Genomic DNA, 13,124 nt, shown 5'->3' with positions numbered 1-13,124 from the left:
ATCACCATTAATATTACTTTTCTTATATAAAAAAATATGTACTTAATATATATATATAACATAATGTAATATAAATTAAATAACTATAATTATTTAGATTAATATATAGATATAACATAATGTAATTTAGATTAATAAAATAAAAATAATATAATTTTATTTAAATTTTTAATTTTATTTCTTTATTTTAATTTTACATTTTTTTTATTTTTTATTTATAATTGTAATTTTATATTATTTTAATCAACTAAAATATATACAAAATTAATTATTATTTTTTTTTCTTTTTTATACACAAGGGTAAATTTATAATTTTGTAATTCACACTATTAAAAATAATTCAAAATACTCTTACAACCATCACATCACTCACAAACTTCAATAAACTCTCTTCACAAATCCACTCTAACATACCTTAATCCAAACAACCTCACTTTCTTCACACTTTCCTCTTAAATCACTACAAATCCACTCTCTCAAATCCACTCCCCAATCCAAACACACCCTAAGTACAGTTTTACAACTACTCAAGTTAATTACTTAGGTCGTATCATTTCTCCTAATGGTGTTGCCCCTGCCCCTGCTCCTAATGGTGTTACTCATGGAACTAAGGGGCTTTCTCGGTCTCACCGACTTTTACAGGAAATTTGTTCGTTACTACGCTACTCTCGTCGCTCCTCTCACCGACTTATTACATAATCAGAAATTTATGTGGCCTATGACAACTCATCAAGCTTTCACTGAATTAAAATTACAAATTGCAAAGGTTCCTACACTACACCTTCCAAATTTCAATCAGCCCTTTGTAGTGGAAACAGATGCATCGTCAGTGGCCGTGGGGGCAGTGCTCAGCCAAAAAACCACCCACTTTCATTTTTCAGCAAGAAGATATATTCACGACTCCAAGCGTCATACATGTATGTGAGGGAGATGTATGCAATAACAGAAGCAGTAAAGAAATGGCATCAGTACTTGTTAGGCCAACACTTCAAAATATTCACAAATCAAAAAAGTTTGCATACATTACTTTCACAGACAATTCAAACGTCAAAACAACAGAAATGGACAGCAAAATTACAAGGGTATGATTTTCAAATTTTATATCGACCTGAAAAACAAAATGTAGTTGTTGATGCTTTGTCCCGCCAAGGAACACCAACCCCTTCATTACTTCTTACATTGTCTTTGTTGATTCCCTTGTTTTTTCAAGAGTTACAGTAGTTCTTCAAAACCTCAGAAGGTGCACAGTTAATCCAATCTTGCACTCACGATCAACAACAGCCCAATTTGTTGTTAATCAGAATGGGATGTTGTTTTTTCGACACCAATTGTTCCTCCCAACGTCCAATAATTTTAGAGAAAAGATCCTTCACGAAATGCATGAGTCCCCAACAAATGGTCATTCCAATCTCAAGCCTACCCTCGCTCGAGTCGTTGCCTCCTTATATTGGCCATGTGAAACAATTCCTCTAGCAATGCATCACTTGTCAAAGAAATAAATACCTGCCAAAAAAAATTCAAAGGTTACTCCAACCTCTCCTAACACCGGCACAAGTATGGGAAGATTTATCTATGGATTTCATAACTCATGTACCTTCATCTGCGGGTCAAACAGTGGTTTGGGTCATCTGTGTATGTCTCACCAAATACACCCATTTTCTGGCTCTCCTTACACACTTCACGGCGCAACAACTCGCTAAGCGCTTCGCGGTGGAAATCTTTCACCTTCACAAAATGTCAAAAACCATTGTCTCGGATCGCGATCCCTTCTTTGTTAGCACGTTTTGGAGACAATTGTTCAAAGTCCAAGGTACAACATTAAAGTTTATCTCCACCTATCACTCACAAACGGATGGGCAAACAGAGGTTTTAAACAAAGGGCTAGAAGCATACCTACGATGTTTCACTGGGGACACCCCCAAACATGGTACTAATACCTCCACCTCGCGAAGTTATGGCACAATACGATCCATCACTCGGCTATCAGCACCTTCCCCTTCCATTAGTTATACGGTTATCCACCTTCCACCATCCTCGATATGTTACATACTCCTTGCGCTGGCACCACCATCTCGGAACCGCTACACCAACATACCTTAGTATTGCATGTTCTTAAACATAACCTCCGCAAAACTCGCCAACGTATGTGTGACCAGGATAATCGACACCGATCGGACCGCACCTTCAACGTAGAGGGCTAGGTCTGGGTCCGCCTCCAGCCATACCGCCAACAGACAGTGGAACATCGTCCATGTCTGAAACTAGCCCCTCGCTACTCGGGATCGTACCAAATCTGCCACCGTATAGGCGTTGTTGCGTATGAACTCCGATTACCTCCCTCATCTCGCATCCACCTAATGTTTCATGTTTCACTATTTCGCCCTTTCATAGGACCAATATCTTCCCCTCCCCCAAACCCAAACTCTAGCACAAAACATAACTCAACTACCCCCTTAAGTTCCCCTATACAACCCTCACATGACTTTCTGAATACACTGCTTTACTAACCACTCAAAATGTGCCAACTTATCTATCCCCAACTATTTTCCGCTGCCAAATATCGAGCCCCTCACCACACCTAATCTTCAAAAATCCCCAAGTACACGTAACCATATTCCTAACTCATTCACACGTACCCCCAAACCAAACCTATTAATTCCCAATGGTCCATCCATAGAAACTCGTGCCTCAACCCCTCCCCATAATAACCCATTATCACATGCCCCCAAACCAAATACCTTAAACTCGAACTGTCCACTCATATAGCCTCGTGCCTCACCCACTCCCCATAATACCCCAAAGTGAACCCTAACCCGAGTCCAATAATACATGCACCTATGCCCAACCCATTAAACCCACACATTCAACAAATGGCAGTTTCTTCCTATACCCCCACTTTTTTCTTTTTGCACCCCACACTCTTATACAAAGTCGAAATCACCCTTATTAGTTTTCAAAATTCCAAACATATCCCTAATATGAAAAAGCCCTAAAATGAAGGCAGCATTGATTTTCTCATTTGCGCAGCGTTTTTCTTCCTCTCCCACAACAACATAGCAGCGGCACCTCCACAACATTCTTCTTTCAATCTCACACATTCTTTTTTGGTGATTTAGAGTGCTCTTCACAAAGTGGTAAGTAAATTTCTTTGTTTTTCGGATTTACATATCCATTTTTTCCATGGATTTATGTTTCTGTAATCATTTTTTCACATTCTGAACTTATGAATCCGGTAAAATCCTGAACTTCTGATTCTGGGAATGTTCCAGATTTCGGGATCCAGTAAGCTTCCAAATTTATGGATCCGGTAAGCTTCCAAATTTATGGATCCGGTATTGTAGCGGATTGATGTGTCCGGAATAATGAGTTGCTGTTTGTGTTTGTGTTACTCAAATTAGTAAACAACAATTATACTGGGTCAAGGTTTTGTAGTGTTTTGCTTGGTATTATATTTAAACTTTATTTAGTGTTTGGGTAAACAATTATACTAGGTTTTGTAGTGTTTTGTAGTAAACTTTATTTAAATTTGACATTGCAGTTGATACCCAAGGATAAAAATGATCAGTGATTATGGAAATGCAGAACAGTGCCCTTTTCAAATTTTAGGTCAAGGGTAATGTTGGAATTTTTAAAATTGTGGGGTGTAGGAAGAAAAACGTGGGGGTGCAGGAAGAAGAAGCCTCAACAAATTCCAATTACAGCCAAGCCCAACCAATCAGCCCAACAAGTTCATCACACTCACTTTGAGAACAAAGTGCCTAAACCAACGGTAATGTTACACCATGATCTAACAACAACAACAAGTCCAAACGTCAGATTAATAAACCTAGATGGATGGAAGACTTCTTAATTTGAATGGGCCTATAGGATTGTTTAATTTAATTGCTTTCAGTTTTAATGTAATGTTGCTTACAAGGATAAAGTCCAGCGGCTCTTTACAAATCCTATTTGAGTACCAATGTCGTTAATGAATATAGAGAAGAATTTTGTTTTCATAGAATTTTATCTTCCTTAGCTTTTAGGTTTTAGTGTGAATGTAGTGAAAACCTATCATGAAGTCTCACTCAAGTTGGAAAATTTCATGACTCCAATAATCTTCCTGATTATCACTCTAGTCACTAATAAGGTGGGTCTCTTATTCATGTCTCATTATTATAAAATTATTAAATAAAAATAATTTAAAAAATATTATATAAATTAAATTAGATATTATATTAAAAATTAAATAAATTATTAATGATTATATTAATTTTTATTATTGATAAATAATTTTTAAGTTAATATTTGATTAGTTATTAAAATTTTAGGTATTAATTATTTAAATTTTAAAATTATAATTAGAATATTAATAATTAATTAATATTAATTTAAAAATTATTTATCAATAATAAAAACTAATTTAAATATTAATAACTTTATTAGTTTTTAAAATAATATTTAATTTAAATAATATAACAATTAATTATTTTTATTTTTAAAATTAATATTTATTTAATGATTTTTCTTTACTACGTAAATTAATGTTAGAAAAAAACATTGCATAGTTTCCACTTGGGTTAATCAATTGCACTTGCATCTCTGTTCGAGTTTATATGATCACTAAAATATGAACATAATTAAAATATTAGTATTATTGTTAATTGTCCATTACATGGAGATTTAAAATATATTATTACGTAGTAATAATTTTAAGTATTGTTATACTTTTATAAATTATGTTAATTTAAAATCATGGATATTTAAATATTATATTATACATTTGATTAATTTTAAGAATGTATAATTATTATTTTAAGATCCCTCATGGAATCTGAAAAATATGGAATAATTTATGCATAGGGATGAATGTTAACTGGCGCATCAGAGAGAACCAAGATAATTTATTTCATCTTAGGGTTTATGTTTTTTGCTGGATACATACATCCCAATCCCAAGAAAACATCTAAATTCGAAAAAATAACTGGGTAAAAACTACAATGCCAATGATAGTTGGATTTGAATCAAGTAGATGCTCATAAATATTATTTGTGGTAAATAAAAGTTATTTATCATCTATTTTAAACACTATAAATAATTATGTATATACACACCATTTTTAGTAGCTTTTTGTTTATATTTTTTTTATTACAAATAATTTAAATAAAACATTTACTCACATATTAATGAAATAAGCCTAATAGAATGTGTACTCGCTAAACTGAAATGTCCTCGTACAAGTATTAAGATTATAGGTTAAACATGAACTACATATTTCAATTAACAATGAATAATCAGATATTAGTACTTGTGAAACATGCTAACCGAGACTCATTTAAAAGAAATATTCATTACACTCTTATAAATATGTTGAAACTTATAAAAATATATTTAACAATATTTATTAGTGTAAAAGTGATTTTTTCCGTCATGTAACATAAACTTATGTTAAATCTGTACTGGAATGGGCGAGGCCGACCCTTGGTCTCCTTGTCCGAGACCGGGTCAACCTGACCAAGACCCTGCCCAAAATCTGAGAGACTTGGCCGATGACCCATTTGGCCGAGACCTTCGAAGACTTGGTCGAGACGGCCAAGAGCGAGCAATCTGGTCGATGGCCGACTCGTGCCTAAGGCCGACGGTCGACGGCCAATCCTGATTATTCTTAACGCTTAAACCAAGGTCAGCAAAGCTAATCCATCGTTAAGAATTAGGTAATGCAAACCTAAAAGGTATCCACCTCGATAAATGGGTCCAACAAGGTAGGCCCATTAGAATAATATAAATAGCACACATCCCAAGGAGTAAGGTACGTCATTTATTATTGTTCACCTACCAGAGCACCATCACCCGCTTTACTGACTTGAGCGTCAAAGTGCCTTCGCAGGTACCCCCACCATCCGGTGTTCGCCCGACGACCGAGTGTCGAAGGAGAAGCAAGAGGACGAGAAGAATCTCAGCTCATCACCCAGTCACCTGCCCGACCGAAGGAAGGAGAAGAAGACTTCAATAGTTCTCTAGGTCCCATCTCCATAGTAGGAAAAATTGGCGTCCACCGTGGGGCCGAGGGAAACTAGCTGAAGGAAAAAAGTGGATGGTCTCAACAAGAAGCATGGAAAGAATGACTGAAGCCGACCAAACAATGTTGTTGTTGTCTCTCCAGAAGGAGATGGTAAAGATGGGAAGGAAAGCCGAGGAGGCTGCCCAGAAAAGCGAGTAAGAGCTGCAAATTCTCCAAAGAGAGAACGAGGACATGAAGAAGAAGCTGGGGGAGGGAGGACCCTCTGTCATACCGACGAATGTCGTCGGCAAGTCCTACACCTCACCCCCCAACCCAGATGTGGCCGAGGGGACCACCACCTCCCCGGGAAACCGAGATGGGAGACGAGTTATGCCTAATGAGGTCCACCGAGACGACCCTGACAGCCGACCCGAACCGCCGACATCCCTTTATCAACAACATCATTGAAGTCCCACTGCCTGAGAAGTGGAAGGGTTTCAACCGAGACCGGTATGACGGGTCGACCGACCCGGACGAGCATATGGACGCCTACACCACCCATATGAGTCTCTACACCTCGGATGACGGCGTGTTGTGCCGAGTGTTCGCCACATCCTTGAAGAGTGCAACCCTCAGTTGGTTCACCAAGCTCTCACCCAACTCCATCGATAGCTTTGCCACGCTCGTCGCAAAGTTTGAAACTCAGTTCGCGACCAGCCGGCCGCACCATCTAACCTTCATCGCCCTGGTTGGCATTCACCAGGAGAAGGTTGAGTCACTGAGAACCTTTGTGGATAGGTTCAACAAGGTGGCAATGAGCATCCGGAATTTGAGCCCGGATGTTGCCATGCACCACATGCTGACGGCCCTTCGTCCGGGGCCCTTCGTTGACAACCTTTGCATGCAGTCGGCCAACAGCTTGGACGAGCTGAGAAAGAGAGCTGCTAAGTACATGCAGCTGGAAGAGCTAAGAGAATTATATAACCGAGGCCGGCGGGGAGAAAAACAGGGAAGAAAAGGACCGCCAGGGGCGGTCGAGTCAAAGAAATGACCGACGTCGGGAGAACTGAGACCGACCAATCTGGTTCTCAAGATACACACCCCTGACTACCGAGAGGGGGAGGATTCTGGACGAGGCCCTCATCGCCGAGTTAATCTCTCCCCTAAGGAAGGTAGCCAGCCCAAATAATGCCAACCGGAGAAAGCAGTGCCGGTACCACCAAAACACCGGACACTCGATCGAGGAGTGTCAAGCCCTAAAGGATAAGATCGAGGAACTTATCCAGGTTGGGCACCTCCATATAGACCGATTCACCATACGGAAGACCCTTGTGGACCAAGGAAGCTCGGTAGATATCCTCTATTGGAAAACATTCAAGGCCATGAGGATAGTCGAGGCCGAGATGATGCCATACGACAACCACGTCAGGTGAGAGGGTAGGTACCAAGGGCTACATCGACTTGTACACCACCTTCGGAGAGGGGAAGGGCATCAGGACCATCAAAATCCGATACCTGGTCATCGACGCCAACACCTCCTACAACATCCTCCTCGGCCGACCATCCATCAACCGGTTGATGGCCATAGTATCAACCCCTCACCTCGCAATGAAATTCCCTTCAAGGTCAGGGAACATCCTCACGGTCCACGTAGACCAGAAAGAAGCACGAGAGTGCTATGCCGAAAGCCTCCGGGTGGAACCTTTAAGGGCCGACACCTCCTCCCTCAGGGTGAGAAAGTCCTCCCACAAAAACCGCTCCCCTAGGAAGGACCGACCAAGAAAGATCGAGCCAACCGTAGCGTTGGTGGACCTCGACCCCCAGGCGAACGAGGATAGGCTGGAGGCAAGAGAGGAGCTCAGAAGAGTCCCCCTCCTTGACGAAGAGCACAACACGGCCGTAGGAACAGCCTTGGCGGCGGCCGAGGCCGAAATCATACACGCCGCGCTGAAAAAGAATGTCGACATGTTCGCGTGGACGCCGACCAACATGCCGGGGGTGAGCCCGGATGTCATCACCCACCGACTGTCAATATTCAAGGAGGCCCGCCCGATCTCCTAAAAGAAGAGAGACTTGGGGCGAAAGAGGAGGCTGACAAGCTCCTGTCGGTCGGGTTCATAAGGGAGGCCCGAGACACGACGTGGTTGGCTAACGTCGTCATGGTCACCAAACCAAACGACAACTGGAGGATGTGCGTCGACTACAGAAACATCAACAGCGCATGTCCAAAGAACACCTACCCTCTCCCAAACATCGACTGGCTGGTGGACGGGGCGGCCGGCCACAAAATCATGGGCTTCCTAGACACTTACTCTAGATACAACCAGATAAGCATGCACCCCAGGGACAAAGAGAAAACGGCCTTCATGACGGCCGACGCTAACTACTACTACGAGATCATGTCGTTCGACCTCAAGAAAGCAGGGGCGACCTACCAGCGCCTCATGGACAAATTAGTCGGGCGATAGAAGTCTATGTGGATGACATAGTCGTGAAGTCCGACTCATTCGAGCAGCATCTGAGGGACCTGGACGAGGTCTTCAAGGCCCTTAGGGGAGTTGACATGAAGCTCAACTCCAGAAAAGTGTACTTTCGGGGTTGAGGGAGGGAAGTTCCTAGGCTTCATGCTCACCCACCGGGGGATAGAGGCCAACCCCGATAAATGCCAGGCCATACTCAACATGAGGAGTCCCAACAGCGTGAAGGAGGTACAACAACTCCTAGGGCGGCTGATCGCCCTCTCTCGATTCGTCCCCCGTCTGGCCGAGAGGACGAGGCCGATGGTCCAGCTGCTCCGAAAGGGCAAGCAGTTCGCCTGGGGCGACCGATGTGAGGAAATCTTTAAGCAATTCAAAGCATTTCTGGCATCTCTGGCCGTCATCCAGAAGCCGAGGCCCGACCACCCGATCTTGGTGTATCTGGCAGTCTCGGAGGAAGTAGTTAGCGCTGCTCTGGTACAGGAGACCGAGGGCGAGGAGCGACCGGTGTACTTCGTCAGCTGAACCCTCCACTCGGCCGAGACCAGATATCAGATGATAGAGAAGGTGGCCCTCGCCCTAGTTCTCACAACAAGACGGATGTGCCCCTACTTCCACAACCACTCCATAATTGTAAGAACCGACTACCCTATTTTTAAAATTTTGTCTAAGCTGGATCTTGCAGGGAGGATGATAGGATGGTCAGTCGAGCTCTCCGAGTTCGACATACGCTACGAATCGAGGGGCGCCATCAAGTATCAATGCCTGGCCAACTTCTCGACCGAGCTGACACCACTACCCACCCTCTCGGGCGGGTGGACGCTCTATGTGGATGGCTCCTCAAATAGAATAGCTTGTGAAGCGGGAGTTGTCCTGGAGGGGCCGAGCGACCTCTTATTGGAGCAAGCTCTCCAATTCGGATTCCAAGTGACCAACAACCAGGCCGAGTACGAAGCCTTGCTCGCTGGGCTGAACCTAGCCTACGACATGGGAGCGCGCGAAGTTACATGCAAAAGCGACTCCCAGGTGATGGTCGGCCAGGTCAACGGGGAGTTCAAGGTTAAAGAGCTCCTGCTGCAACGATACTACCACGCGGCCAAAAATAGCATCGCCCGCTTCAACAAGGCACCCTTGGAGCACATACCGAGGGAGGAAAAAAAAGAGCCGACATCCTGTCCAAGCTGTCGGTCACCAAGAAGAAGAGCCACCAGAGGTCAGTCATACAAATATGGCTGAGACACCCCAGTGTGACCGAGGCCGAGGCCGAATGCCTGGCCATAGAAGAGGCCAAGGCCGAGGTCGAGGCCGAAACCGAGAACTGGATGACACCCATCATCCAGTACCTCACGGACGGCACATACAAGGCCGATCAAGAAAAGGCGATGAAGCAACAATGTGCCCGATACACCATGATCAACGAAGATTTGTACCGGAGAGGTTACTCGACCCCCCTGCTGAAATGCATCACAAACAAACGGGTCGAGTACATTCTGGCCGAGAGGGGCGAGGACGATTACCGCCAAGGTTCTGAGGGCCGGCTACTATTGGCCGACCATACAGGGCGACTGCGCCGAATACGTGAAGAAATGCGCCAAGTGCCAAGAGTTCGGTCCCCTCCACCACACCAGTCCGGAAGAGCTGCACAACATCATCTCCCCATGGTCGTTCGCCATTTAGGGGATGGACATCATCGGCCCCTTCTCCTCGGGGAGAGAGCAAACCAAGTTCCTCCTGGTGGGAGTCGACTACTTCACCAAGTGGATCGAGGTCGAACCCCTTGCCTCCATCTCGGCAAAGAATGTGCAAAACTTCGTATGGAGGAGCATTGTTTGCCGATTTGGCGTTCCGCACACGATAATAACTGACAATGGCCGACAGTTCATTGACCAAGGCCTGCAGTCCTTCTACGACGACCTGGGCATCAAGTCCATCACGACCTCGGTAGAACACCCGCAAACCAATGGGCAGGCCGAGGCCGCCAACAAGGTCATACTCAACGAGTTGCAGAAGCGGCTAGGCAAGGCAAAAGGCCGATGGGTCGAGGAGCTGATCGAGGTACTTTGGGCATACAGTCTGACATACGGGACCAAGGTCATGATCTCGGTTGAGGTGGTCGAGCCCACCATACGACGACATATGTTTGATCACACCCTAAACGAGAAAAGCCTAGCGGTCAACCTCGATCTGGTGAGTGAGTTTCGTGACAAAAGCAGGATTCGGGAGGCCGCCTGCAAAGTCTGGGCGTCCAGACGGTACAACACAAAGGTCCGACCGAGAAGTTTCCAGAAGGGCGACCTCGTCTGGAGAATGCGCAGTGACGCGAGAAAGAATGAACGGAAGTTCTCGTCAAACTAGGAGGGGCCTTTCCGAGTCCGAGAAGTCGCACAGGGGAGAGCTTACCATTTAGAATGGCTTTTAGGCAAAATTGTACCGAGGACGTGGAATGCCACGCACCTCAAGTTCTATTACAGCTAAAGTCAATAAAATTACGCACTCTTTCCTCGCCCCACCAGAAAGGTTTTAACGAGGCGTTCTCGTCAAAGTGTTGGCATTATTCTTCTACAACTTCTCGGCTGGGCATACCCCGCCGAGACCGACCACCTACACTTGCTCGATTAACATCGCAAGTATTGGCCGACCGCCAACCAAACTTGCTCGATTAACATCGCAAGTATTGGCCGACTGCCAACCAAACTCGCTCGATTTAACAATCACAATTTATGGCCGAACGCCCAAATTATACTTGCTCGATTTAACAATCGCAATTTATGGTCGAACACCCAAATTATACTTGCTCGATTTAACAATCGCAATTTATGGCCGAACGCCCAAACTATACTTGTTCGATTAAACGACACAATCAATGGTCGAACGCCCACTCATACTTACTCAAATTAACGTTCGTAACTAACGGCCGATCGCCCATGCTTTACTTGTTCGATTAACATCACAATAAGTAGGGCCGGTTGCCCGAATCAATTAAAGACCGATTAGTTAACTTGTAAATTTTTATGCAAAGCCAATATGAAATGAAATTTGGACGATATATTGAACAGAAGTCGGGCGATACAGCAAAAGACAAAATAAAAAGGCCACACCCCGGCCTCAGAGGAAATCAAAAAGTAAGAAAAGGCCACACCTCGGCCTGTCCAGCCTCTTGAGCAGTCAAGGCCGCCACTTCAGCACTCGGCATCAACCAACCTTGGTAGACCTCACAGTCGAGGTCAAACGCACCAGTGGCCGGCGGCCCACCGTATAGCACATGCGCTTGACGCACGGCTCATTCAAAACATTACTTCAGTAGCTCTTCGGCCTCCTCATAGTTCTCGTCGAGCTCAGCCTCGACTTGGTCTTTAGCAGCTTGGAGGGCAGCCATCTCAGCGACCGAGCAGCGAGTTTCTTGCCTCTCTCCTCAATCAACTTCTTCAGTTGGGCGATCTCAGCAGCCACCCTCCTCTTCTCAGCCTCGAGTTGATGCCTCGCCTCAACAGACTCGTTCTGCGCCAACTCCCATTCTGCCGCCTCCTTGGCAATCTTGGCAGTTAGGTCAGTGTTGGCAGCCAAAGACTGCTTTGAGTCTTGGGTGGCTTCCGAGAGCTGATGCTCCAACTGCGACACCGCCTCCACGTGTCGGTCTCGCCTCTGGAGACCGTGCTGAGTGAGGACGACCGAGCGACACATAAGCTCAAAGCCACTCTTCAGGAGGTCTGAGGGGGAGACATCTCGGAACGACTCCCGAGTTTCATCAGGGAGCGCCACGTGAACTCTCCGTGTGAATTGATAGCCACTTCCCAAGAGGTCGAAAAGAGTAGGTGTGGGCCTCGCCACGGCGTCGGAAGAGCTCGGAGGAGATCTGGGAGAGGGCGGCACCACCTCAGCCGCCCCTCGACGAGGAGGAGGAGGTGTCAGCATCGACCCGAGCTAGCGGGTGGTGGTTGCAACGTTGCTGCCCTCCCTCAGTCGTTTCTTGGACTTCTAGGAAGGGTTGGCTGACCCTTTCGATTTGGCCGCCCCTTCATCAGCTGGCGGCATAACCTCCAGGCTACGACGACCCTTGCTCTCAGCCGCTTTCTGGCAATGTTTGTCGAGGACGTTAATGGCACTCGGTCGCTCGTTAACCATGATTTCTGCAAGAGCAAACAAGTTAAAACAAGTTAGAAAAAAAATGGACAATAAACCGACCGACCGACCGACTAAATACAAAGTAAAAAAACCCATACCCCGGACGGCCGCCCAACGCCCAGGCTTAGCATAGGCCCCAATCAACATCCGGCATGGAAGCCTCCTCGGGAGGGCATCAAAGAGCGAAAGAACTTCCAACTCATCGGCACCCTCTGTCGGCCTCGGCCATTCTTTGAAGCCACAAGGCTTGCGAGTCTAGTAGAGAGGGAACCTCGACCCACCAGACTGGTCAAAAAAGATGGTCGTCGCCTCTGGCCGAATGATGACCTTGACGAACCATTCCTTAAACCTCTTATAGGAACCGGCAAAAAGGTCGAACGACACGCTACCCGACCGCCCGACCAACGAATGCCACGAAGCCATTTTAGCGGGGTAAGAGGAATAATAAGAAAGAAAACAAGAGGGGGAAGGATGAAGACGCATCACGTCACGCAACAGGCGGAAGGCCTGAAGGGACGCCTAGGTGTTCGGGTGAACCTGGGTTGGAG

General features: G+C 45.3%; 1 protein-coding gene and 2 long non-coding RNA genes across 3 annotated transcripts; 2 read left to right on the top strand and 1 right to left on the bottom strand.

Moving 5' to 3' along the window:
* Positions 1–308: 308 nt before the first annotated feature.
* Positions 309–2,443, bottom strand: LOC137814009 (uncharacterized). Its single transcript, XR_011081582.2, has 3 exons — positions 1,894–2,443; positions 1,595–1,766; positions 309–1,503 (listed from the first exon to the last, which is right to left on the bottom strand). It is a non-coding gene; the product is annotated as an uncharacterized LOC137814009 (long non-coding RNA).
* A 469-nt stretch (positions 2,444–2,912) lies between these two features.
* Positions 2,913–4,000, top strand: LOC137816164 (uncharacterized). Its single transcript, XR_011081774.2, has 2 exons — positions 2,913–3,134; positions 3,539–4,000. It is a non-coding gene; the product is annotated as an uncharacterized LOC137816164 (long non-coding RNA).
* Positions 4,001–6,275: 2,275 nt separating this feature from the next.
* LOC137815957 (uncharacterized) lies at positions 6,276–7,028 on the top strand. The gene has a single exon (XM_068619064.1). The coding sequence runs from the start codon at positions 6,276–6,278 to the stop codon at positions 7,026–7,028; it is 753 nt and encodes a 250-aa protein (XP_068475165.1).
* Positions 7,029–13,124: the final 6,096 nt, after the last annotated feature.

The sequence above is a fragment of the Phaseolus vulgaris genome, chromosome 1 (genome assembly GCF_051622355.1).
Source record: "Phaseolus vulgaris cultivar YP4 chromosome 1, ASM5162235v1, whole genome shotgun sequence".
In the NCBI taxonomy this organism is placed as follows: domain Eukaryota; kingdom Viridiplantae; phylum Streptophyta; class Magnoliopsida; order Fabales; family Fabaceae; genus Phaseolus; species Phaseolus vulgaris.
Note: the sequence above shows the minus strand (reverse complement) of the source record. Positions and strands in the feature narration are given on the sequence as shown.